The sequence below is a fragment of the Oryctolagus cuniculus genome, chromosome 1 (assembly GCF_051225735.1).
Source record: "Oryctolagus cuniculus isolate XC-2025 breed Fujian yellow rabbit chromosome 1, ASM5122573v1, whole genome shotgun sequence".
Taxonomy (NCBI): Eukaryota; Metazoa; Chordata; class Mammalia; order Lagomorpha; family Leporidae; genus Oryctolagus; species Oryctolagus cuniculus.
In genome coordinates, this window is record NC_142867.1 from 217,853,324 (window position 1) to 217,879,198 (window position 25,875).

The 25,875-nt window shown below is 58.5% G+C and overlaps 1 protein-coding gene across 10 annotated transcripts in view; it reads left to right on the plus strand.

Annotated features, from left to right (window-relative positions):
* Positions 1–25,875, plus strand: part of ZNF618 (zinc finger protein 618) — a 183,639-nt gene that overhangs the window by 105,492 nt on the left and 52,272 nt on the right. For 7 of the 10 annotated variants that reach the window (XM_051842734.3, XM_089319570.1, XM_051842741.3 and 4 more), the window contains exons 3-6: positions 9,366–9,625; positions 18,325–18,420; positions 20,697–20,774; positions 21,163–21,201. In XM_051842734.3, coding sequence (XP_051698694.2) covers positions 9,366–9,625; positions 18,325–18,420; positions 20,697–20,774; positions 21,163–21,201 — 473 coding nt within the window. The remainder of the gene's footprint in view (positions 1–9,365; positions 9,626–18,324; positions 18,421–20,696; positions 20,775–21,162; positions 21,202–25,875) is intronic. The other 3 variants (XM_051842749.3, XM_051842755.3, XM_089319584.1) reach the window with 1 other exon arrangement.

Here is a 25,875-nt window from a genome sequence, read left to right on the forward strand (position 1 = left end):
CCCTGGAAACAGGACGCTGTACTTCAAAGGACGCATCTGAACACTGCATCTGCCATTGAGGCCACGCCAGGAAGATTTCGAGGTCAATTGGAGGGAGCACTTCTTTGGGGAGAGACGGAGCCCCCCGTCTTAGGTTTCGTGGCTGTGTCGTGTTACGCATTCAGCATATGCCCAGGTCTGTCTGGATCCAACAGGAGAGCAGGGAGTGCTTCTCCATTGCTCCGAGCTGCTGGCCGGCCGCTCAGTCCTTTATTTGCTCATTCAACAGGTGTATTTATTGTTCTCTCTTCGCTGGAGAAGGGAGAAGACACATTTCCATATGGTAAAAGCCCAGACTGCGGGGTCGCACACATCTGGTGGAATCCCTCTTCTGTCACAGGAAGCTGTGAGACCAGGAGAAAGTTGCTCTGTGCCTCTGACCCTTGATCTGGTTTGTGTAAACCCCAATGCCTCCTGTAGAAGGTATTGTGTGTAGCATTGAGACGGTGCGCACCGGGCAAGTCGTGAGCACTGGGTACATCGCAGCCACGCGAGTCTTCGCTCTCCTTGTCCTTGGTGCCGTTCTCATCATTGTTGTGTCACTTTCAGCATCACCTCCAGTCTGCGTGCCAGTGTACGTGGGCCTGGTTGTCTTCCATGGGTGTCCTTCAGCAGGCCCAGGGTCCAGCAGTGAGTGCAAGCCCTTGCTCCTGGGTGCCTCCTAGAAGCCCCTGGAATCCGTCAGAGGGCAGATTGGGAGTGTGGGCAGCGTGCCTGGAACAAGCAGAGGGGATCATATCCAGAACCACGGGCTGAGAATACAGGCTCCCCGACGCTAGAGGGGAAAGCCACCTGTGCGCTGAGGGCCCGAGTCTATGCTGATGCTAAGCACGAAGACTGTGTCCTCAAGAGAAGATTGCCAGGGGTGGCGTGACAGTCAACCTCTCGTCGCTATAATAAGACACCAGAGGCAGCCTGACTTTCCAAAGCAAGGAGCTGTTTTTGGCACGTGGTTCTAGAGATGCAGGTCGAGTCGCCTCATTTGGTGTGGGCTCCCTGCTGGCAGAGTCCCGAGGCGCCACAGAGCATCGCACGGCACTGAGACAGGGAGCGCGCGTGTGCCTCTCCTGACAGCCAGCGGGGTTGGATCGTGGCGGCACCATCCTGATGACCTAATGTGATTGATATCTTCTAAGCACCATCATTGGAGATGTCGCCTCCCTCTTAGACCCATTTTCTTAAGTCTTTGGGAACTAAACTGCACGAGTTCAGGGGCCAAGTCATCAGCTGGGGCACCAGGTGCCCCCATCCCATGTTGGCATTTCAGAAAGCAAGGAGAGTGTGTTAGGACTTAGGAAGTCTTGGAGGGAAAGGTTGAAGGTGAGGCACTTCGCTCATACAACCCGTGCCGGGCCGAGGCCCCCGTGAACCAGACAGGACTCTGTTGGGTTCTGAATATTCACTGGAGTAGGGAGGCCCTTGACAGTGATGGTGATGGATTGAGTGGAGAAGACTCCCCAGAATCAGAGCTGCAGGTGCCTCAGGCCGGGCTGGCATTGACCTCTGGGCTCATCCCAGACTCTCCGGGATCATGGGCCACTCGTCAGCCCGCTGCTCCGAGAGCAGGGAGCCGGGAGACCAAGTCCCATCCCCTGGGCAGCTCACATTCTAATTAAAGAAACAGACCAGCAAGTGGACCTAAAAAAAGGAGAACAGGGTACAAGGGGGCGTAAAAACTTAAAAGATAAGTTTATTTTTGTGCAGACGTTTTTCAGAGAGCACATCTAGTTTTTTCCTGATGCACGTTTTCCATGAATTTTTGAAGACTGTTCTTCCTGTGTTCGCTGAGTAAATACTGAAGACCCATAAATGAGTTTTTGAGCAAAGGGGTGCCATGATTTGGCTTAGAGTAACAGGCCTGCTCTGGCTGCCACGTCAAATTCAGATCTTGGGGCAGTGGATAAGAGTGGAAGGGGGCCTGTTTGTGAGATGCTGATGATGAGCAGGGGAAAGGTGGCCTGAACAGGTGGCCATGGAGTGGGGAGGCGTGGTCAGTTCTGGATGCGTGCTGCAGCTGGAGTTGATGGGACAGTGTTTCACTGGTAGGGAGTGAAGGAGACGGAGGACTTGGGGATGGTTCTGGACTGGGTGTGAGGAGCTGGAATTGCTAATGCAGAAGGAGAAGTCTGGGTTAGAGCTGTGTGAAGACCATAGTGATTCGTGGGACGAGTGCTGGGCCAGCAGGCAGAATGGCTTCCTGTGCTGAGGGAAGGCACCTGTTGGGCATCGGGGTGCAGGTGACAAGCAGGGGAGTGGCTGTTCCGGTCTGGAGCTCCGGGGGGAGACCCGAGGATTCACCGTCATAGAATTCACAGTTAAAAACACACGTCCGTAGGGAGTGATTGTGGGCCGAGATGCAAGAGCTTCTAGAAGTGATGCTTGGGGCTGTGTCCGCCCAGAAGGAGTAAGGAGATAAAGAAGACAGCAAACGACATGGGAGTGACCCAAAGGTTGGGAGACCTTCGTGCAAGCTCAGCGCCAAGCGAGGAAGGGATTGGGTGGAGGGAGCTGCCCAGAGAGGCCAGGTCAGGTGGGGACTGACGCAGGACCTTGCAGGTGGCCTCGGGGAGGGCAGCTCTGGTGGAGGAGTGGAGGCGGCGGTATTGCAGCTCCTGCAAGGGGCCTGTGGCCGACAGCAAGGAGATGACAGTCATTGTCAGCCCGGTCGTCAGTGGGTGGGCTCTGCGCTGGAGTTGGACTCGGTCAGCTGTCGGCCTGTGCAGTGAGCCGGCGGCCGCTGAAGTTGTGCCTGGAGGTGCGTCCGCCTGCCAAACATCCCACACATTCATGGCGTGTCAAGCCTCATTCCTAAGAAATGGAGTCTTCTAATGCAGCTTTGGTCTAAGGGACTTAAATGCGTCCGTATAGACACACCGCGACTGGAGGTTTGCTCCCCATCCTCACCGTCGTTTCTGGTGGTGGTGGTGGCAGGGGGAGGCACCAGAGTAAATGGCACCCTCTGGAGGAGGTGCCCTGAATCTCAGGCTGGCTCTCGGGGCATCAATGGATGCACTGCTCCCCGGCTGTGCACACAGACACGACACCACCCCCCTCTTACACCCCTCACCACGGCTGGGGAAAGCTTTGGCTTCTGCAAGGGCCTGTGTCTCAGACTGCGGCTTCGCTCATTGTACAGGTGGAGAAACTGAGGCCCAAGGAGAATGGCAAATACCTTGCCTCTGAATAAGGTCATGGTCACAGATTCTAGGGGTGGGGCTGTGGGCATATCTTTGGGGAACCGCCATTTCCCCCCACGATTGGCCAAAAGAAGCCCGGATGTCTATATGTCAGGTGCAGAGCAAACCTGTGCTGATTGGTGCTGCAGGGAGCTGGGGTCTTAGAGCCCTACCCACGAGCATCCTCCTCGTCTGGCCTTGAGCAGATCTGAGCCCACTGCTCAGGAACCCCCATCCCTTAAAGGAACACACTTTGAGAACCACTACCTTTGAGAGAGGTGAGGGCCCTTGGGGACCTCCTGGCTGGGTCCCACTCGGGCTGCTGTCCTAGTGCAGAAAATAACCAGTGACCACAGATAGCAAGTACTTAGGGAAAAATATCCTTTTAGTGCCCGACTTTGGATTTTATGTTGAAGTGTGACTTGGGTTAAATATAAAATTCATAGCATATCTTGAGCAACTATTTTGTCGTTATCTATATATAAATCTATTTTACAGCGACACAAATAGAATAGATTATGAAGTGTCAGCGTAGAGATAGATTCCGAGTGCTTTTTCACTAATATACCTAATGATTCGTGCTGAGAATATCCAAGGGCTCCACTGTACATTTAAATGGATATAATTAAAATAATGAGCTCTATTTTAAAAAATGATATATGAAAAAAATTTTAAGGAAGTTAGAAGGAGCTGCACCACTAATTCAAAGTGATATAAGTACTTCTGTGATTCCATTGTTATTAGGACACCTAATTAAATGCAGAGCATTCGAGAAGAGCAACATTTGGGCTTGTAAATCTAGAGTGCCAAAGTCGGGGCGGTGCAGGGGTGGGAGGAAGAAGTCACCCACGTCCTTGGTGCAGTGAGGATGTGGGGGGTGGTGTGCTGTCATGCCCATGGGCGGGAGAGTGTGGCTCCTGTGGCGCCCATTTTCAGTGACTAAGTCAGGAGTCTGGCTGGTCACACAGCTGCAGCTGTATCTGCAGGCTCAGGGCCCTTTTTTTTTTTTTTAAAGATACATTTATTTATTTGAAAGAGTTACACAGAGAGAGAATGAGAGGCAGAGAGAGAGGTCTTTTTGATCTGCTGGTTCACTCCCCAGGTGGCTGCAACGTCTGGAGCTATGCCAATCCGAAGCCAGGAGCCAGGAGCTTCTTCCTGGTCTCCCATGTGGGTGCAGGGGCCCAAGGACTTGGGCCATCTTCTACTGCTTTCCCAGGCACATAAGCAGGGAGCTGGATCAGAAGTGGAGCAGCCGGGGCTCGAACCGGCGCCCATATGGGATGCCAGCACTGAAGGCAGCGGCTTTACCCACTATGCTACAGCACCGGCCCCAAGGGGCCCCTGGTTTGTTTGGGATGGAGGGGAAGAGCAGCTGCCTTCCTGTGGGAGAAGTCATTCCTCTGCTCTCCAGCTCCAGGAATAGGAGGCCCTCCAGGTGACCCGGGCTGGTCATTCAAGGAAGAGGGACAATGGATTAGGGAGTTGAGAGATGTGAGTTCAAGTCCTGACTTTGCTGCAAGCCTGGTGCCTGTGGAGAGGGCCTCTGACAGTTTGGTGAGTCGTAAATGGAGAAGACGTTTGCAGATAGCAGCCAGGACTTTGAAGGAAATAAAGCAGTGAGCTAGAAGCTGGAGTGGGAGGTCAGGGAGGTGACCGGAAAGCCCCGCCCTGGTGGACTCATTAGCATGCAGTGGGAGGGCAGCTGGGAGAGTCACCTGTGCGAGGTCAGTGTGGCAGTCAGTGTGGCAGTCAGGTGGCTGGCTCTGACTCCAGCAGTCAGGGAAGGCTTCCCAGAGGTGAGGATGGCATCGTGGGCCATTGTCCTCCCCATGGCAGGTGCTCTCTGCAGTGCACTCTGTGCCAGCTCCTGGCTGGGCTCCTTACGGGTGTTCTTGCAGCAGGCAGGACTACTGAAGCGGGTTGGGGGGGGGGGAGTCTGTTGCCCATGGTTGTGTGGTGTGCCATGGGCAGGTGATGGAATGCCAAGCCTGACTGTAGCCTCCCGCCCCCACCAGGATGTCATGGTGCTGGTGCACACCCTGAGAGCAGGAAGGGACTTGGCCACGGTTCAGGTGGACTGGTTGCATACCCTCCAGGGCTCAGGCACGTGTCAGGACGTTGGCAGTCGCTGGATGGGGTTTCCCCCAAGTCTGCATCGGCACGATCTCTGCTCCGCTCTACAAGTAGCTTCTTCATGGGCCTGCGCGCTGCCAGCCGACCGCTGCGGGGCTGGGGTTTGTTTTTTGTATTTTTATTTATTTTTTACAGGCAGAGTTAGACAGTGAGAGAGAGAGACAGAGAGAAAGTTCTTCCTTCCGTTGGTTCACCCCCCAAATGGCTGCCACGGTCAGCACGCTGCGCCGATCCAAAGCCAGGAGCCAGGTGCTTCTCCTGGTCTCGCATGCGGGTGCAGGGCCCAAGCACCTGGGCCATCCTCCACTGCACTCCCAGGCCACAACAGAGCTGGACTGGAAGAGGAGCACCCGGGACAGAATCCGGCACCCCGACCGGGACTAGAACCTGGGGTGCCAGCACCACAGGCAGAGGATTAGCCTAGTGAGCCGCGGCGCCAGGCTGGGGCTGGGTTTGAACTCCTGTCCATCTAAGTCATGGAAGACCCATCCCCTGCACGCTCGCCTCCCTGTCCCTGTCAAAGTTGTCACCGCTGATAGCCACTGGTCAAGGTCCTTTGCAGATGTGTCCTTCATTCTGCTTCACAACACTGTGGCATAGGGACTGTGCGGGTTTTTAAAAAAGATTTATTTAGGGGCCAGTGCTGTGGTGTGGTGGGTAAAGCCACTGCCTGCAGTGCCAGCATTCATATGGGTAATTCATGTCCTGGCTTCTCCACTTCCGATCCAGCTCTCTGCTATGGCCTGGGAAAGGAGCAGAAGATGGCCCAAGTCCTTGGGCCCCTGCACCTGCGTGGGAGACTTGGAGGAAGCTCCTGACTCCTGGCTTCAAATCAGTGCAGCTCTGACCATTGTGGCTGATTAGGGAGTGAACCAGCGGATAGAAGACCTCTCTCTCTCTCTCTCCCTGCCTCTCTCTCTCTCCCTCTCTCTCTATCTGCCTCTCCTTTTCTGTGTAACTCTGACTTTCAAATAGATAAATAAATCTTTAAAAAATAAATTTAAAATGATCTCTTTATTTATTTATTTGAAAGGCAGAGTGATAGAGAAGTAGAGAGATGGAGAGAGAAAGATGTGGAGAAATAGAGAGAGATTCTGCAACCATTGGTTCATTCCCCAAATGGCCGCAATGGCAGAGCCAGGCTGAATCCAGGAGCCTGGAACTCCATCCAGGTCCCTCTCATGGGCGGCAGGGGCCCCAGCACGTGTGCCTTCTTCCACTGCTTTCTCAGGCACGATAGCAGGGAGCCGGATCAGAAGCAGAGCAGCTGGAACTTGAACTGGCACTCTAATATGGGGTGCCACATGTTTGAGGCAGAAGCTTAACTTACTGCGTCACAATGCCAGCCCCATAGGGACTGCTCGGCCTCTCTGTTTGGATGTGAATACCGAGGCTCAAGGGGTGAAATCCCTTATGTAGGAACCTATGATCTGGGGGGATCCCGCTTCCAAACCCGGTACTCTTCCGTCTCACTTGGTGGCATCGCCAGCCTCCCCTCCTCCAGTGCCCCCAGTGAGGGGTGGGCTGCGGTCGGGGGCAGTTCCCCACCCGCACATCCCCTCTGTTGCCGGCAGGAGGAGCGTCGCCCCTCTCTGAAGCACAGCTGGCCCCTTGTGACTCCTGACTGGCCATTCCTGGCTTCCCATGGGCTGCACTGCCCTGAAGGCTTCTCTACCCCATGTTGAGCCTGCAGCCTTCTTCCCGGGGGCTGTAGCTCATGCCCTGTTGAGGCAGTAGCAGCCAGAAGGGCTGCAGGACTTCCCAGCTTCCTGCTCACCTGTGAGCACCTTGGTTTTGATTCTGGTCTGGGTGCTGCGGGTCAAGAGTGGTGACAAGGCCGGCGCTGCGGCTCGCTAGGCTAATCCTCCGCCTGCGGCGCCGGCACCCCGGGTTCTAGTCCCGGTCAGGATGCCAGATTCTGTCCCTGTTGCCCCTCTTCCAGGCCAGCTCTCTGCTGTGGCCCGGGAGTGCAGTGGAGGATGGCCCAAGTGCTTGGGCCCTGCACCCCATGGGAGACCAGGAGGAAGCACCTGGTTCCTGGCTTTGGATCAGCGCGGTGCGCCGGCTGCAGCGGCCATTGGAGGGTGAACCAACGGCAAAGGAAGACCTTTCTCTCTGTCTCTCTCTCTCACTGTCCACTCTGCCTGTCAAAAAAAAAAAAAAAAAAAAAATGGTGACAAGGGCCGGCGCTGTGGTGTAGCAGTTAAAACTGCTGCCTGCAGTGATGGCATCCCATATGGGCACCAGTTCAGACCAAAGTCAAGCTTGGAACTCAGTGCAGGTCTCCAGTGTGGGTGGCAGAAACTCAGTTGCTTGAGCATCTGCATTTCTGCGTTAGCAGAAACCTGGAATCAGGAGCCAGAGCTGGAACTTGAACCCAGGCACTCCGGGAAGGAACATGGGCATCTTCACCGCCTAGACCAAGCTTCTGCCCAAAGTGTTTCTTAAATAAACAAAGGCAGTGATTTCTGCCGCTGTCAGTCATCGGTTTGAGGTTTCCTGCTGCAAACATGGACAGATGCTCCCATGGTGTCTGGCGGCCCTGATGTAGCGGACACACAAGGGGGCGCTGTCACTAGGCTCCGGGTACAGAAGCCACTCTAACAGCATGTCCTTGGTACCAACAGTGATGGCGTGATCGTAGGCCAGGCACTGTGCTAAGTGCTTTCTGTGTGTTAGTTGATCAACACCTGTGTGACAAACGTGACGTTGGGGAAACCGAGGCTCAGAAGTGAGGTGGCTGGTGCAGGTCGCACAGGGAGTAAGTGGCTGATGCCAGAGGCGCCAGCATGGTTCGGTTCTGGTGAGGGCCACACCCTTGTGCCCTCCTATGCCAGGATCCCAGAACTCCATCCGGGTCTCTCACGTGGGTGGCAGGGCCCCCGGTGCTTGGGTCATCATCCACTGCCTTCCCAGTACCTGAGCAGGCAGCTGGATCAGAAGTGGAGCAGCTGGCGCTCTGATAGAGGATGCTGGCGTCACAGGTGGTGGCTTCCCCTGCTGCGCCACAGCGCTCAGCCCCTCAGGCACGTGCGCCCGGCTCCCTGCAGTAAAGACCTCGTCACCTTGGGCGTGTTTTCTCCTGCGCACTGTCCAAGCGCTGGCTTCGTGACGGCTCCGTCGGGAGCCTTTTGGATTCTCACTTCCCCATCTGTGAAACAGCAGCAGGGAAGAGCTTGGATGCGCTGTGCAGCCCTTCTGCCAAGGAACTAAGGGAGCAGCACGAGCTACTTGGCGCCCTTGCTGCTCATAGTGGGAAGGGAAACCAGCGGCATTAGCCTTCCCTGGGGACTTGCAGCATCTCGGGCCCCACCCCCACCAGCTGAGTGACCCCGAATCTGCTTATTTGCAAGAGCCCAGCCAGTTTGGTTTTTTTAAAAAAATTTATTTATTTGAAAGGCAGAGTGACCGAGAGATATCTTACCCATGTGCTAATTCACTCCCCGAATGGCCGGGGCTGGGCCAGAGTGATGCCAGGAACCTGCATCACCAACTAGGCCTCCCACGTGGTTACAGGGGCCCAAGCACTTGACCTTCTTCCGCTGCCTTCCCAGGCGCATTAGCAGGGAGCTGTATCGGAAGCCAAGCAGCCGGCACTCCAACCCGTGCCCTGAGAAGGGAGACCAGCGGCACAAGCTGGTTTAACCCACCGTGCCGCCATCTGGCCCGTCCCCAGCCAATTTTATTTGCACATGGAAGTTGCACATGGAGGTAGCCTTTTGCAAAGGTTTCTGGCCCCTGCAGTTGAGATGAGGATGAATGAGCAGCAGGTGCAGGGGCTGGGCCCATGGGTGCCTCCTGAGACCTCAGCCTCTCCCTCTATAGGAGCCGGGTTGCAGCTGTGCTAACCCAGTGGTTTGCAAACTGCCCAGGATTCTTTTTAGCAAGGGAAGCTGAGCAGGTGGGCTTGGGGGCTGCTGCTCACCGTACCCAGCCTAGCATGTGTCTGTGGGCCGGGGAGCTGGTAGGCTCCCAGGTCGGGGTCCACCCTGAGCAGAGTCTCTTCTTCCCCAGGGAGCGCTTGAAGCGCAGTCAGAAGAGCAGCAAGGTGGAGGGCCCCGAGCCCGCGGCGGCCGAGGCCTCGCTCAGCGCCGAGCAGGGAACGATGACGGAGGTGAAGGTGAAGACGGAGCTGCCCGACGACTACATCCAGGAGGTGATCTGGCAGGGCGAGGCCAAGGAGGAGAAGAAGGCAGTCAGCAAGGACGGCACTGGCGACGTGCCCGCCGAGATCTGCGTGGTCATCGGCGGCGTCCGCAACCAGCAGACCCTGGGTGAGTGGCCGTGCGTGACCGACCCGCGGGGCCCGGGTCCTGGGGAGAGAACCTTCAGTGGCTCCCCTCTGCTCTCGGGGAAAGAGCTAGGACTTGGCTCCGCTTCTCCAGTTCTCGTCTGCAGGGCTCCTCTTTCTGCCTGATGTGGCGAAACCCTACCCATCCGTCAAAGCCTTGTTGAAGACAGGTGCCTGGAGGCTTCTGCAGGCCCAGTGCATCCCTAACGCCTGGGGCTCCCGGGGCTCCAGTTGGATTAGCACAGTCCATAGGGCTGGGTGTCCCAATGCCCATCTACCCGGCTTTTCTCCCTCCCTGGCTCAGGGAGCTACTGGGACAGCTCCCAATGTAGGTCCCGCTCAGAAAAAATGCCCGGCCAGGATGGGACCAGGGACTGGCGCCTTCCTATGGCTCAGCCTCTGTGGACAGCAACTTCTTAGAGATTTCTCTCCTTGGGTTTTGGCGTGAGCCTGGGATGCCCCCACACAACAGACTCCAGCGCCCCCAGGACCAGGAGTGTGTGTATGGAGCATCTGTCGAGATGAACCGACGGCACGGGTGCTGGGGCCGTGTCTGGGTGGGGCACCTGGGCCTGTGCGACTGCCAGTGCAGATCCGGGCTCAGGCTTGCCAGGTGCCTGCACCCTCCAGAAACCAGAAACGAGCATTTTGATGGGCATTCTTTTGAGACCCCCCCCCCGCCTGGGCTGCCTGTGGCTCACGATTGAATCTGTGCCCTCTGGAGGGGTTGCCACCTCCCTGCTTTGTGCCGCCCCTCCGGGGCCAGCTCAGGCTCGCCTGCTCCTGACTTGCGAGCACCTCCCTCGTCCTGGCACACGTGCTGTGTGCAGCAGGCAGGCCCTCCGGGGGAGGCTCCCCGTGTCTGTCCCTGCAGATTTAGGGTCCAGCCCCATTGCCTTCTCTTCCTGGCCTCTGGGAATCGGCCTGTGCTGTCATCCCCTGGCGATCGAGAGCTGTCATCAGCCCCACCCGCATGACAGCAGCGTCCTGCTCACAGCCATGTTTCTGCAACTCCTGCCCACTGGTATCTGCCCCCTGCTCTCACTGCCGGTACACCATGGCCAAAACAAAACACTGACCATGTCCCTCCCCACCTTGCAAGCTTCGGGACACCCTCTAGGGGCAGGGTCTGCCACCAGGACCTTCCGTGACCCGAGCCTTCTGACCCCCTTTCTTCTGATCACCGTGGACCCTTCACTCTGGTGCAGTCTGCAACCCCTGTATTTTGTTCACACTGTTTCCTCTCACAGGAATGCTTTTGTCCAAATCTGTCCCATCCTTCAAGGCCAATAGCAGTGTCACCTCCTCCTGGGAGCCTTCCTGACTCTCCTGTGGTCAGAGCAGTCTGTTCCTGCCCTGCCCCTCGCTTGGCCATGTCCCCACTGTCACTTTAGATTAGAGGGGCGCTACCTGTGCCTGCCAGGGGATCGGGAGCCCAGGATCTGCCTGATTGGTCTCCTGCTCCCCACTGCCTCCCTACGGTACCCAGCAAGGGGAGTGAACCATCAGGCCGGGGCTAGGTCATGCTACAGGAACAGAGTTTGGCATCCACGCTCGGTAACTGGCCAGAGCTAGTCACAGGGCCCGGCCAATCTTAAGGAGGCCAGAAGTGGCCACCCTCCCAGGGGGCAGAATGGGGAGAAGGGGACGTGTAACAGGTGCATGCGTGCTGTGCCCCCATCCTGGGTAACACAAGGAGCCTTTCCAGAGCCTTGCACGGCCTCCCTCCTCTAGCATTTGGTCCCTACGCAAGGACTGGGCTGGCCACCATGGACACATCCTGGCTCCCTTTCGTGTGTGTGTGAACACTCGGTAGACCCAGGAGCGCTCATGTCCATCATCAGGAGATGCCCAGCGCATGGTGGGGAGCCAGCAGCCTGGATTTGGTGGGAAAGCCTGGAGCAGCCAGGCCAGGGGAATGCTGGGAGTCTTCCTGGGCCACTGCCTGTGCCAGCCACCAGGGCCAGTTTTCTGCTCTGCTGTTGTTCCATGGGTCGGGTCCCGGGCTTTGCTGTGGCCAGGTGTCCTTGTTTGTGAAGTGAGGTCAGTCCCTGTTTCAGCCACCTCACAGTCTCAGGAGGCAATGCTGGGGTGGAAGGGACTTTGTCACAGGAGGCAGATGAACTTGACTTCCAGGATGGAGGGTGAATTCAGGCTGTCTGCCTTCACAGTTGTGCTGCCTGGGACCAGTTACTGGCCCTGTCTGGACCTCTGTGCTCACGTCACAGATCCCAGGGGTTACTTGCGGATTCAGTAAGGTGATGTGTGCAAAGTGCCCAGCACTGTGCTCCGTGAGCGAGGCGCTGTTACTGGCAGTAGTAGTGGCACCTGTGGTGTGAGGTCCTCCCGAGGGCAGGGAGCAGTCGGGCTGTCTGGTTTTCGCCCAGTCCAGCAAGCCGGTGTGCCAGAGATGAAAAGTGGATCAGGGGAGAAAGTCGAGAAACGGAAAGGTCCCAAGACGCGGGTCCTAATCGGGCCTCAGTCTTATCATCTGAGAACTGGACAGGGAGACCCGTCCCTGGGGTTTCTTTAGGCACTGTCTCCCCAGAACCTGGGCACTTTAAGGGTCTGGGGAGACATTCTAACAGCCTGCTCTCTGCATGCACGCCCTGGAGGGAAAGGGTTTCGACAGCCCAGCGACACAGGGAGCTGCCCTCTTGGAGTTTACACACAACACGAGGCCAGGGCGCACCCTGCTGCCTTTGTGGGGGCTCCCCCGGCACCCCCAGGGGCGGGCCCTCCTGTTTCCGGCTGTGGTTTCTGCTGAAGTTCAGGCTCAGAGGAAGTCGGCTTGGCCCCAGCACCACTGGGAAGGAAAGGCATGAAAAACAAATCAACGTGAGAATGGAAGCCGTTTGAACCCACCCCTTCCCGAAGTGGCAGGTGAATTGTCTCTCGTAGGCCAGAGCCAGGCAGCTGGTAGCAGCTGCTGGGAGTTCCATGCAAAGGACTCGAAAGTGGCGTGATTGATTGGTGATGTCTGCCTGGTGCAGCAGTGGCAATGGGGCCACACACACTGTCAGTTTGACAGTGCTGACTGCCTGAATTTACAGAGGGACAGACAGAGGAAGAGCTGGCTTCTGAAGGCAGAGCAGGGAGGGTGAGTGCCCCAGGGACCTGCTGGAGGTGGGATGCGGGTTGGAGCTGTGCCTTCCCTGCCGTGGTGAGCATCCTCCGGCCTGGTGGCCGGGCCTGGGGCACCGGGCCAGGGGCTGGGGAGCTGGGGGCCTCCTGCATGCTTAGCTCACCCAGGCCTGTGCGAGGTCGAGGGGCAGCCCTGTTGCTGAAAAGACTCACTCACGTTCTCCCTCGGGGCCCCGCCATGAGGGTGCCTCCTGGGCCTTTGACAGCCCCCGGACCAGCAGTGCTCCCAGTGACGCCAGCATTGCCTAAGGCGCTCCATGTCGAGCGGCCCGGCTCGTGGCCATGCGGACGGCATTGGCATCGCCTGGGAGTGGGAGAGCCAGCAGGGGCCGCAGTGCCCGGGAGGCTGGCCGCCATGTCCCTGCTGCCCACAGGAGGCCGTGCGCTCTTACAAGTAACCGCACTGCGATGGAAGCTGGCGCGGGCTGGGACCGGACCCTGAGCTGCCCCTGAGCAGGCGCAGAGGTGATTCTGAACCTGCCAGCCTGGTTGGATAAAAACAAAGAGAAAGGAAGCAAGAGAAGCCTGTACCCCCGGGACCAGGTCCATTCATGGTTCTAACAGCAGCCGCAAGGAGGGGCAGAAGCAAGAGCTCCCTGGTGAGGGGTGACAGCAGGGCACGGCCGTAGCTACTCTCCAGTCATGCTGATGGCCAGCCTTGCTAGCTGTCTCCAACAGTGCCCCTCAGAATCCTTCTCAACACAGAGTATGCATAAGTCACCGTCAGCTGCAATTGAAAAACTGGAAGTAGAAACCTGCGGACTCACCTTGTCCTAGGTGGCAGTGGGGCAAGCTGAGCCGGTTCCTGGTTCCAAGACGTGAGGACAGCCAGAACCCTTCCTGGTGCATAAAAGGAACTGGCATGCCATTGGCGCCTTTCTCTGTGTTGTGAAGCCATTGGTCCTTAACACAGAGATGACAGGTGCAGGTGTGTGGAGACCTGAGTGGTCCCGAGCTTCCTGGGAGCTGCGTGGGAGCCCCGGCCTCAGCTCGGCTCGCCTTCAGATGGGGGGGCCTGGGACCACCGGGCCATTTCCCAGCATGCAGCTCACTGTGGGGAGGAGCGGTGTGGAAGAGCTAAGGGCTGTGTGTCCAGCGGAAGAGGAGATGGGGTGAGGGGGAGCGCAGCTGCGGGGAGCCGGTGATGGAAGCTGAATATTCTCACCTTACGGCGGCGTTGTGCGGGGGGAGACAGAGCCCATGCGTTCCAGGTAGCCCGAGCTCAAAGGGAGAAGTCGCCGGGGCGGTGATTTTGGCTCAGCAGATCAGGAGGGGCTTGGCGATGGTGGGGACTGGATATAGGCTTGTGAGGGGCACGTGCCCCGGCCTGGATGTGAGTGAGCGGGGGGTGGGGGGTGCCCTGGCCAGGAAGACAAGGATCGGGTACGAGAATGGATTCTGCGTGGGGGTTTCTGGGCAGGGAGGAAGCTGGGAGGCAGTGGCCGGGCCGCGGCTCTGGCAGGAGCAGCAGAGGAACGAGCCAGCCATTCAGACGCAGCCGCGTGGGTTTCGGCCTGTGACAAACCCAGGCAGCACGGGTGCCAGGCCCTGCTCCACGGTGCCAGCTGAGAGTGAGTTTCCTGTTTCAATCGGTTCCTGGCAGGGCCGCACACACGAGCCTGCCAGAGCCAGCGCCTCGCTCCGGGCTGCAGCCAGTTGGAAAGCAGGCCTTCTGGCGCGTCCTGCCCCTGCATCCGGCAGTCCTGGCTGGAGGGTCCCCATGTGGGGAAGGGCCCGCCGCTGAACATGGAAACTTAGGGTCGGCCCAGCTGTGGGACCCCAGTAGGCTCTTGGGACCCTTTTGGCGCCACCGCGGCTTGAGTGGTCCGTGGGCGCCTCACAAGCGGCCCATCTTCGCCGTGGCATTGCTGGGATGGAGTGCGGACCAGATCTGAAAGCATTTTCACACAGGGGACAGACGTGCACAACAGAGACCCCTGGGCTCAGCTGAAGCCTCGGCATGTTGGTGACTCTGGGGTTGCCGCTGGAGTGACAGGAGCCCCGAGGCCAGAGATTCCAAGCACCTTGTTTTTGTTCAGTCCCTCTGTGGTTTCGGTTTTTGTTACTATAACAAGCTGCACGAGGCTATTTTAAAAAGAAGCTTATTTTTGGCTCATGGTTCTGGAAGTCCCCGGGGTGGGGGTGAGGGTAGTGCTGGTGTGTGGGAGCCTTCTTGTTGGCAAAGTCTCAAGATGCTGGCACAAGGCACACAGACCTGGGGTGGGGAGTGTCTAGCCCGTGGGCTGTTATATTAGGCCCGCGGGATCCTTTGGTCTGGCCCTGCCACGGTAACTGCAGGTGGGACCCAAGATTCAGCAAACCTGTCGCAGGCTGATGCTTCAGTTGATCATTTTACGTGGCCGGCGAGTGAGGTTATAAATGCCCAAGTGGCACTTGGCAGAGTAAAGGTTCCCCACCCCTGACAGCCATCACACGGCTGGGGGCAAGGGGCTCCCAGGTGTGTGCCCCTGACCTTTCTCTCTTATGAAGCCACCGTGTTCAGTCCTGGAGGCTCCGTGCCACGCCTCTGCCATTGAGCTTCCGCCCTGTGGGACCTCACGAGGCGGGTGAGCAGGCATCTTTGGGGCACCCACGCAAACCTTGGCCCAGCCAGGGTTTTTGAAAAGCCATACCTTCTCCCCATTTCTGAGTCTGACAGCGAACATTTCTCTCCAGCATTTAAGTCACCGCGAAGCATATCATTTCCAGAATGCTGTGTTTTTTAAAAAGAAAGTGGCATTTTGGAACTAAAGCTGTGAACCCTTCCTCAATGAATCCAAGGGAATGCAAACACGGCTGCCGTCATCGCTTAGCGGCCGCCGTCGCTTAGCATATGCACGGGCTCATCCAGCAGTCAGAAATTTGACGTCTTTCCTTTTTCTCCTTGAGCCGCCTTTCCACGCCCCTCCCCCCACCGGGTCTTATCCTAATGCAATATATTTTTTCCGCTCGAAAGTCTTTTATTGATCACTGTTTCACACACATCTGCCGCAACAAGACGTACATGAATTGAAGTGAGAAATTTCTGAAAAATGTTTTCTGGGATCCTAAAGTGCTCTCTTTCGGAACCTTTTTTTTTTTTTTTTTTTTTTTAATCCAGATTGGGTTGTTATTAGCATCCAGTTCGTCACAAATTCAGGTGAATAGTGAACGTAGAAGCCAAACAAGACTGAAGTCGCCGCTGTTAATGCCGGAATGAGGCAGGAGTCAGCCCTCGTGGGGTGCCCAGTGTTTGGGGTTTTTTGGTTTTCGGGGTGTGGGAGGTGCCAGCGCCTACAAGCTAGGAGCTGGTGAGAGAGTTTTTTTTCCCCGCAGTTTCGCTCCGTTCCTTGAACTGCTTCCGGGTTGCTTGCCAAGGCCTCGCGCGGGGGTTGTCTTCAGGCAGTGTTCCATTGGCCTCTTCGCTGACGGCTCCGTTACATCCATCTCCCGTGTTGCTGAAGGCAGAGGATTGACAGTCACCCTGTTGGGAAAACGAGTTGTGGGCACTCACTTTGAGAGCCCAGTGTTGACGTTGTTGATATTCAGATCTTCGCTTCGCTGGGCGCTCCGAGGTTTTGTCCCCTCCCAAGGAAGGCAGCGTGGTGGGATGAGGGGTGGGCGGAGCAGATTGGGAGATGGGTGATGGGAGAACCAGCACGGTGCCTCCCGCCTGTCCCATTACCTGGCCCATTGATTTGGGAGAAGGAACACATTTGGAAATTGGCGACAGGGGGATTGAACCTGCTGAAACCGCTGTGGCTCGCAGAACCCTTGGACAGCCCCCATGTGGAACCCCGGGGAGTTTGCGCCCCACTCGGCAACCCTGCTCCAGAGACCTCAGGAAGCCCGCCTGGCCCCGGCTTCCTTCTCCAAGTCCCCTTTCCTCTGGCAGGTGCTGGGACCAGCTCTGTGGTTGCCTGCCGGGGAGGATCTGTGAGCGGTGGCTCCCGGGCAGGACTCCTGTCCCTGTCCTCACCCTTGCGTTTTCCTGCTGCCATTTGCTGCCTGCTTGGATTTCTGTCTTCTTGAGCTCTGTGTGCCCTGAGAGGCGTCCAAGCATCTCTGGAGCTGGCCGCATGCAGGCTGGGAGAATTGACGGGGGCTGCCCCAGGTCCTTCGTCCTCAGGACCCTGCCTTCCTCCTGGACCTCTGTCCTCGTGGCCTCAGGAACCAGACCCACCTGGCCTCACCTGGAGCTAAGCTTAGGTCTCTGCCAGGTGCTTACAGAATATGCTGGACAGGTGCTGTGAGCTGATAGGGCGGGGTGGGGACTGTGGATTCCGGCTGCGCCACCAGCGGCAGCAAGAACATGGGCCCCTGAGCCCTGCCAGCTGTCCCTGGCTGTCATCCTGGGGCTCTCGACAGGGGACTCTTGGGAGTCCTGGGGAGGTTCCAGACATAGCAGGGGGTGGGGGCCCTCGTGCCCCTCGGAGATAGGGAAGCCCCATGATGGGAGGGGCACACAGCTCACTGGACAATCTCGCAGGTGGTGCTGGAGCCCTGGAGGCCAGCATAGAGCTCAGTCCCTGCCCAGCCCTGGACACCCTGGCTTCCAGAAAGAACTTCATGCTCAATTTTGATCTGAGGGTTGGGTTAGGAGGATTTAGGGGAAAGGTGGCAGATGGAAGTGAGGCCTGGATATGGCTCATTGTCAGCACTCACAATACCGGCCTTTCGTGGAGCTTTTTGAGGGTCTGATTGTGTGGCTGCTGCACCCCAAGCCATGGAGCAAGGCAGACCTAAGCAGGCTCCAGCTCCATGCATCTCCCTGTTGGTCCTTGGTCTCCCCATTTGTAAAAATGGGGTAATAATCCCATCATTGGCTGAGCTGATCGGGTGTAAGAAGCCCCTTCATCCGGACCCCACCCCTACTAACTAGTTGGCTGCGGGGCTGGCCAAGCCATAGCACACACCTGCCACAGCCTTCCTCACCTGTGCAGGGGGTCAGAGGCCAGCTGGGCAGAGATGTTGCAGGTGACATAAGCTACAGTGCCTGGTACCTTGCAGTCAGGGCGCCTGCCGTGGCTTTTAGCTGGGGGGACCTTGCAGACGAGCAAGTGTGCGGGGTGGGGAGATGGACACAGGGGCCAGGGACTGTCCAAGCTGAGAGTCCCCGAGAAAGCCCTCCAGGGGCCTGCTTCACTAACCCAGGGCCCGTGGTGGCCATAGGCCAAGGGGACATGGGCCACAGTGCCTGAGGGGCACATCTTCCTGGAGAGTCGCTTGTTGGGAGGTTCCGGGGGAGAACGTTGAGGTGATGACCATGTGCCGAGTCTGCAGGCAGAGCAGCCGCTGCCCTGTGGTGGAGTGGAGTGTGTCGCGGCTGCTTTCTGCCATGCCCGGCCCCCCTGGCCAGCACACATGCCTGAGCAAGGAGGCACGGGGCGTACTCCCACCCGCTCTCCTCCACAAACGGCTGGGGAGGCCGAGGCCGTGAAAGCACGGGTGACCAGCCAGGCCCTCCTCGCAGCCCCTCCCCTGGCGCCCCGCCCCCTCCCCACATGCCCAGACATTCTGCAACTTCAAGGGCTCTTTCTGATCTCTTACGTGATTCAGATGGAAAAGCGCCCGAAGGCAGCCCCCACGGCGGATCTGTGCGAAGCCGGTATTCAGGGACCTGGATTTTTGACCAAGCATTGAGATATGCATCGGGTACGTGATGGCCGACGGGGCAGGGCCTCATGCAGGCCAGCATGATGGGGGGGCACGGCTGGACCGAGCCAGAGCCACTGGCTACAGACCCCCACATTCACAGACCCTGCCAGCATCTCCAGGCCTCATGGGGCCGCCCTCCGCACCACCCCAAGCCCCGGGGCTGCTGGGTGGATGGGCAGAGGACTTGGACAGCCAGGAGTCCAGAACATCCAGACCGCTCTGACATCACTTCCTGTGGGCCCCAAGGGGGCAGGAGGTGACTGGGAGACCCGGCTTCAGCAGCGGTGGTGCTGAGGCTGCGGGACTTCTCAGAGCCATCGGCAGCTCCTGTGTCTTGGACAGGGCTGGGCCAGAGGTCGTCCTCCCGCTCGCTCGGCCACGGGCCTCTTTCTCCTGGGATGTGTTCAGGAAGTTGGGTCCTTGAGAAAATGCTGACCATCAGGGAAGCGTGTGGTGGCTTCCCCGATGGGAAGGCCGAGAGCTGGGTTGGAACCCAGGATTGTGGCGCTGCACGGCGCTAGCACCCTGTGCCATCCCCTGTCCCTGGTGGCCTGCATGCTGCCCGTTTGACAGAGGGCTGGTATGGTATCTTGCTCACTGCAGAGGTCTCAGTGCCAGGCCCGTTGCAGAAGCTCCTGGAATCCGTAGTTGAAGAGGGATTGGCAGAGAACGTGGCAGAGTGGGCAGAGCAGCAGGAAGGGAGCCGGGGTCATGAGTACTGGGTGGCAGGTGCTTCTAGCAGCAAGATACCCCGGCTGTATCAAGGCCCGCGCTGTGCCGGTCACGGGGCTCAGTACAGAGAAAGAAGCACCCGCAGTTCATCCTCTGCGTGTTCATGTTTTTCCCTGAGTGACCAGGATCCTACACAGACCACTAAATAGCAGTGCCCTGCTGGGGTCAGAGGGCACAGTCCCCCGGAGGGACCTCACAGGAGCGCCAGTGGCACTGGTGACTGCCTCTGAATGCCTCCCCCGTGCCAGCTGCACCCTTCTTGATCCTGAACCCAGTCCTGGGACGCTGAGTCCTGTCTGCAGGTGCAGAGACAGGCTAGTGGGTCAGTGGGCGTGGCTGCAGGGGGAGGGCCGAGCTGACACGAAGACTCCGAAGCCAGCGCCGCTCTGGCTTCATCCGACACCTTGAGCACAGTCCTAGGCCGTGGGCCTCTGCATCCAGGCGAGCCCAGGGAGAGTGGAAGCCCCCGATCGCCACCACGCATGGAGGGTCTGGCGCTGGCTACACTCAGCAGTCTTCACGAGAGCTCTCCTGTGTTATCCGTGTTTTCTCGATGGGCAGGCAGTGGCCAAGCCGAGACTCCACCCTGGGTCTCCCCTCATCTGGCAGTTCCTGAACCTGCCTGCCGGGAGCCAGAGTCCCCGAGGACCTCCTGGGAAAAGGCACATTCCTGGGTCCCCACCCTGGGGCCAGAGCCTCTGTGTTTGGCTAGGCTCTCTGGCCGTGCTATTGGGCCCAACCTGCACATGGGCTCTGGCAAATGGGAGCTGCTCAGGCCTGTGCTCCCGGGGCCCTGCCAGGCTGGGTCCAACAGTGGGGTCCTACCACGGTCCTTTGTCCCCTGCTCTGCACGAGTGGACTCCTGCTGTGCCTGGCAGGGGGCTGGGGTCAGTGTTTACGTCACATTGGTCTGTGTGTGTCTGAGGAAGTGAGACAGCTCCTCAGTGGGTTGGGGACAGGGGGTCCTGTCCTTGTCCAGTATGTCTGCAGTGGGACCAGACACTTCCTAGGGGGAATGTGAGGCCACCCCTTAAGGCTGGTACTTCTGGCCCCATTCTGCAGATGAGCAGACTGAGGCATAGTGTGCCTAAGGAAATGACGCAGCGCAGGCTGCTGGTAAGTGGCAGCGTGGGGACATCCAGTTTGAAGTCTGTCCTTGACCTCAATCCCGTCCTGGCAAAGAGACAGGGCGGCTGGGGGTCATCGCCTGTCGCAGGACAGCCGTCCTTGGGTGGGTGCTGTCCATTCCTTCAGAACACTCACATTCATCTTTTGCCTCTAAGGAGTGAGGAGGGTTAGCGGCGGAGGGGACCTCTTCCATCCTCCGTATGTGGACACCGAGGCCCAGAGACGGGGTCGCAGGCCCAGGGCCACTCGGGGAGAGTCGGAGGCAGATCTGGACCGCACGAAGCCAGGTCGCGTTAGCCTGGGACGTGCTCGTCGACGCCAGGCCTCCCGGCTCCTAGGGCAGTGCTCCCTGGGGCCTGTGGTTCTGGGCGCAAGGTGCAGGCTGACCAGTCCTTTACTCTGCTGTCTTCCAGGGTCCTACGAGTGTGGAATCTGTGGCAAAAAGTACAAGTACTACAACTGCTTCCAGACCCACGTCCGGGCACACCGAGGTGAGTGCCGGGCAGAGCCGGCGGGCCCGTCTGAGAGCTCCAGTCTGCGCCCCCTGTGTGCCAGAGAAGGGGCACCAGGGCCAAGAGGAGAGGCCTGGGCTGGGGGAGCCAGCAGGAAAGGCGGCCAGGCCTTGGCCCTGGGGGTCCCCTGCCCGCTCCACATGGGCCCCCTTCCTCCCAGGAGGGGGCAGCATTGGGCACCTGCTCCTGTGACGACTCGGGAGTGTGCCTGCCCACCCCTGCCACTTCCCATCCTGGAGATGAGGAAGCCGAGGGCACGGGCAGGACGGCGCCTGCTCCTCCGTGAGCCTGGCGGGCGGGGCGAAGGGCAGGGGTCAGGGCGAGCTGACATCAGGCCCCCGTGGCTCACGCCCTCCCTTTCTTGCAGATACTGAAGCCACCTCGGGGGAGGGCGCCTCCCAGAGCAGTGAGTACCATTCTCTCCTCTTGGGCTGGGAGCCGAGGTGGGGTTGGGAGGAAGTGGGGGGTCCCTTCCCTCCCCGACATGGTACCAGGTGGCCCAGGAGAGACCACCCCAGGCTGCACCATCCTTCTAGAAACCAAACACGGTAGCCTAGGGCAGCCCTTCCCAAAGTGGGTTCCGTGGCATGTTTGTCCTGGGGAAGTTGATAGGCTTTCTGCCCATCAGGGTTCTCTGATCGGGTGACTTTGGGAAACCTTGAGTGACACTCAGATGAGCAGGTATTTGCCATGGACTTCTCAGCTGTTCGGTGGCAGGAGCCCAGTGTTCGCAGTTTCCTGCCCCCTCTCTCTCTGACTCACACGTGGGTCTTGGGTTCCGTGGCTGGGGTTTGAGAAATGCTGCCTCAGAGCACCATCTCATGGGCACCCGAGCTGTGGGCTGAACGGCACATGGGGGCTTTGCCCTGGGGCACTGTTCCCCAGAGCCCAGGTGACACGAGGCCTTGTCACCTGAGGACAGCGCTGTGCTGCTCTCAGGCCCACCTGCCTTCCCTTCCATCCTGCCCCCCCCAGCCGGGGGCGGGGGCTGCAGGGTATGATGGAGCCTCTTCCCAACACTGAGCCCCAGAAGCCAGCAGGCCCAGCCCAGCCAGGCATCTCACAGAAACAGGTGCGCACGTCTGCCCCAAGGTGCAAACTGGAGTGTTCTTCGTGTTCTGTTCCTAGCCCCTCCAAACCAGCAGCCCCCCGAGTGCCAGGCACTGGTTGCATGGATAAAAAATGCATATTCGCCTGTATGACTGCCGTGCGGTCGGCAAAGTGAAGGGCATCGGGCTGCACATGGCACTGCAGTCCCAGGCACCGACCCACCACTGAGCAGGTGCAGCCACACACAGGCACCTGCCCCTGCCCGCTGAGCATCCATGGAGAGCCCAGACCCGGGCGGCACCGACTGCTGCAGGTGGCAGTCAGAGGAGTGGGTGCCCTTGGGATGGGCTTCCATGTTCGGCTTCCCAAGCTGGGTGCTGGGGACACAGCTGTCTGCGGTTGGTGAATGCCAGGGTGAGGGATGGTTTTCTGCAGAGGGCCAGGTGGTGAGAATTTTAGTCCAGGCCTACAGCTCCATCATCCCTCGGGCCTCCCCTGGTGTAGGGACACAGCCGAGGCCATATGTCAACTCATGCCTCACCAGAGCAGATGGTGGGCAGGATCCGGCCCACGGATGTAGTGTGCCAGCCGCTGTTCTGTGGTTGTTACACCACCATGAACATTTTTGTAAGATAATAAATCCACATTAAACAAACCCAGGGCTGGTGTTGTGACATAGTGTGTTAAACCACCTCATAATACCACCAGAATCACCTATCAGAGTGCCAGTTCAAGTCCCGGTTGCTCTGATTCCAATCTAGCTTCCTGCTAATGCACCTGGGAAAGCAGTGGAAGGAAGATGGCCCAAATACTCAGGCCCCTGTACCCACGTGGGAGACCCGGATGGAGCTCTCAGCTCCTGGCTTCCTTATGACCATTTAGAGAGTGAACCAGCAGATAGAAAATCTCTCTCTCTCTCTCTCTCTCTGTCTCTCTCTCTCTGTCATTCTGCCCTTCAAATAAGTAAAATAAATCTTTACAAACAAAACAAAGCAGGCTGGGAGGTGGCCATGGCTGCAGAAGGGCCTTGGCTGGGCCACATCTTCCTAGCCCTTTCCCATCCCCTCTCCATCTGGCTCTTAGCCCACAAGAGAGGCGAGCAGGGCTGAGGTCCTACCAGGTCCCGAGGGGTGTCGACCCTCAGCTTGGCAGGACACCTGCCACAGGACCCCTGGCTGGGCTGGAGGGAGGTGGGCCTCTGCCACCCCTGGCCTGCCCCAGCCTGGCCCTGGACTCCTTCTCCCTCAGTAGCTTCCTCTTCTCTGGCTGCTGTGGTCTGCCTGTGGTCAGCCACACATTGAAAGAACTTCCTCTCTCTCTCTCTCCTTCCTCACTGTTCTGGGGCTGGGCCACTCTGCACCCTCCCTGCTCCGTCAGCTTCCGCCACACTTCCGCCACGGGTGGGCTCGCTGCTCACGGAGGGCTCTGTGGCCAGGGATTTTTTTTTTTTTTTTTTTTGACAGGCAGAGTGGACAGTGAGAGAGAGAGACAGAGAGAAAGGTCTTCCTTTGCCGTTGGTTCACCCTCCAATGGCCGCCACTGCAGCCGGCGCACCGCGCTGATCCGATGGCAGGAGCCAGGAGCCAGGTGCTTTTCCTGGTCTCCCATGGGGTGCAGGGCCCAAGCACCTGGGCCATCCTCCACTGCACTCCCTGGCCATAGCAGAGAGCTGGCCTGGAAGAGGGGCAACCGGGACAGAATCCGGCGCCCCGACCGGGACTAGAACCCGGGGTGCCGGCGCCGCAAGGTGGAGGATTAGCCTATTGAGCCACGGCGCTGGCAGCCAGGGATATTTTTAGTCTTGCTCATGCTCATCCGTGTCTCCTCGTGGAGCTTGCCCCACCCGGATGCTGTGTGCGGCTCGGTGCCGGCACTGCGTGGGGCTCCTGTCCTCCGGCTCCAGGGGCCCAGGCATGGAGCCTGGGAGCTGGAAAGGTCTGGTGGAGAGGATGAGGACAGCTCCCCAGTTTGCAGATGAGAACAGCAAGTCGCAGAGAGAACTCACGCAGTTCATGAGTCGTGAGACCTGGTCTTGTGTCTTCTGGTCCAGGCACTTCTCATTGGTTTATTAGGAAAATAGTGCAGTCAGGCAGAGAGGCATAGAGAGGCCTGCTCACCCACGTCTCACTTAAGAAAATGAAGGCTCAGCCCCACATCCAGGTCTCGGGGAACTGTCATGTTGGTTCTCTTCGGGAAACAACACTAGGTAACATTTACCAAGTATTCATTAGATCACTTACTCTCTGTTCCCTTTCATTATTATTTGCATAGCCCTTGTATTCTTTATTACAACTCCAGGGCATGGAGGAACTATCTTTGTTCCCAGTTTGCAGATGAGAAAACTGAAGTGCAGAGTTTCGGGCACATCCCAAGCCCCATCACTCTTGGGGTGGGAGAGTTGAGTTTGTGCTCAGGCAGCCAGACTCCAGCATGGGTGCCTGGAGACTCTGAGCATCCCTGGGGTTCTGCAAACCCGGCCTCACGAACAGAAGCATCACCTGCCCTCCTGCTCTGGCAATACCTCTTGCCCTATCGCGCGCCTGCCTTCGGGATTGGGAACGTGGTCCCCAGCCACCCCGAGGGGATATCGTGGTGTGCGATTCAGCGGAACAGGGCAGCGCTTCTCCGTGGCAGAAAGCCAGGAGTTCATTTTGTTGGAGGTGGTGGGCATGGCCCTGTGGTGAGAGGCAGGGACAAGTGGACAGACAGCTGCCCGTGGTGACCAGAACTGGGCAGCAGAGTAGGGAAGGTTTCAGGGGCAGGGCCTTGTCTGTATCTGGACCCCAGGAGGCCAGCTTCGCCTGCCTGTGCCCAGGGGTTGGGCAGTGAGGGAGGCAGGGTGGGGGCGTGGCTGGGGATCATGATCTGATTGGGACAGGGTGGGAGGGCTGTTGTCCAAGCCTGGGAGAGCATGGAAGCCTGAACCAGGCTGGAGACCCTGAAACCCCCAGCCTGGGCGAGGCCCCAGGAATCAGCCCTTCTACAGCCCACTCTGCACGTTAAAGGAGAAGAATTCGGAAGCAGGACCTGACCTCTCAGGCCCCATGCCCCACCAGTCCTGCCTTGGGTGATTCGGGTCCCCAGCAGCCTCAGAGTGACCACAGGTGCCGGAGCTGCAGGTGTCAGGCTCAGGGCTCCTGTCTGTGTGCCTGGGATCCCCAGGGATGTGAGGGGGATGGGCCAGTGTGGATGGTGGAGAGTGTTGCTGGTATGAGAGGGGCTCTGGGGGTCACCTAGACTCAGGCCTCCATTGCCGTGCAGCAAGTGTGCCCCAAGCCCCATGCCTGAGAGCAACAAACCTGGACTGTCCCTGATGCAGCACTGCTGGGTTCCTGGCTCTGGGTTTCACGGACTGTGCTTAGGCTGTTTGCGAGGGCCGTGTCTCGTCTCAAGTTCATGTGCGTGGATGTTGGCAGGTTTCAGTCCGTCTGAGCTGTCAGGGTCACAGCCCCTTCCTGGCTGTTCACTGGAGGCTGCTGTCAGCTCCTTGCTTCCTGCCCCTCTGCAGGGAGCAGTTGGCAAGGTGGCGGCCGGCGACAGTGCAAGGGAGAGAGGCTGTGCACAAGACCAAAGTCCTGCTCTTCCGTGTTCTGACCTCACTTTGGCGGTGCTCTGTTCCTTAGTCAGGCCCAGACTCGCAGGGAAGGGTCACTGGGCGCCGTCTCGGAAGCTGGTCACTCGCCCACCTGCAGGCTGTAGGGCCTGGCAGGCTCCTCCTGCCCTCAGTTGCTCCTGCGTACAATGGGAGACTGCCTCTTCCCCGTGTTACAGGAGTGAGGAATTGCGGGGGAAGGCCGTGGCCTGGCACGTGGTCACTCCTGGCATGTGGCTATCATGGGGTTGTCACCCTTGCCAGGTAACCTTGGCGGAAGGGAAAGGAACCTGATAGGAAGTAGGCCCTTTGGTGGGGTCACTTCAAGGCCCCCTGGTCACAGTGTGGTCTGGGGCTCCACAGAGGAGCCCTCACACCTCCACCCAAAGCCTGTGGACCCAGGAAGTGATCAGAGCTGGTCTGGAATGGGAGTTGGGA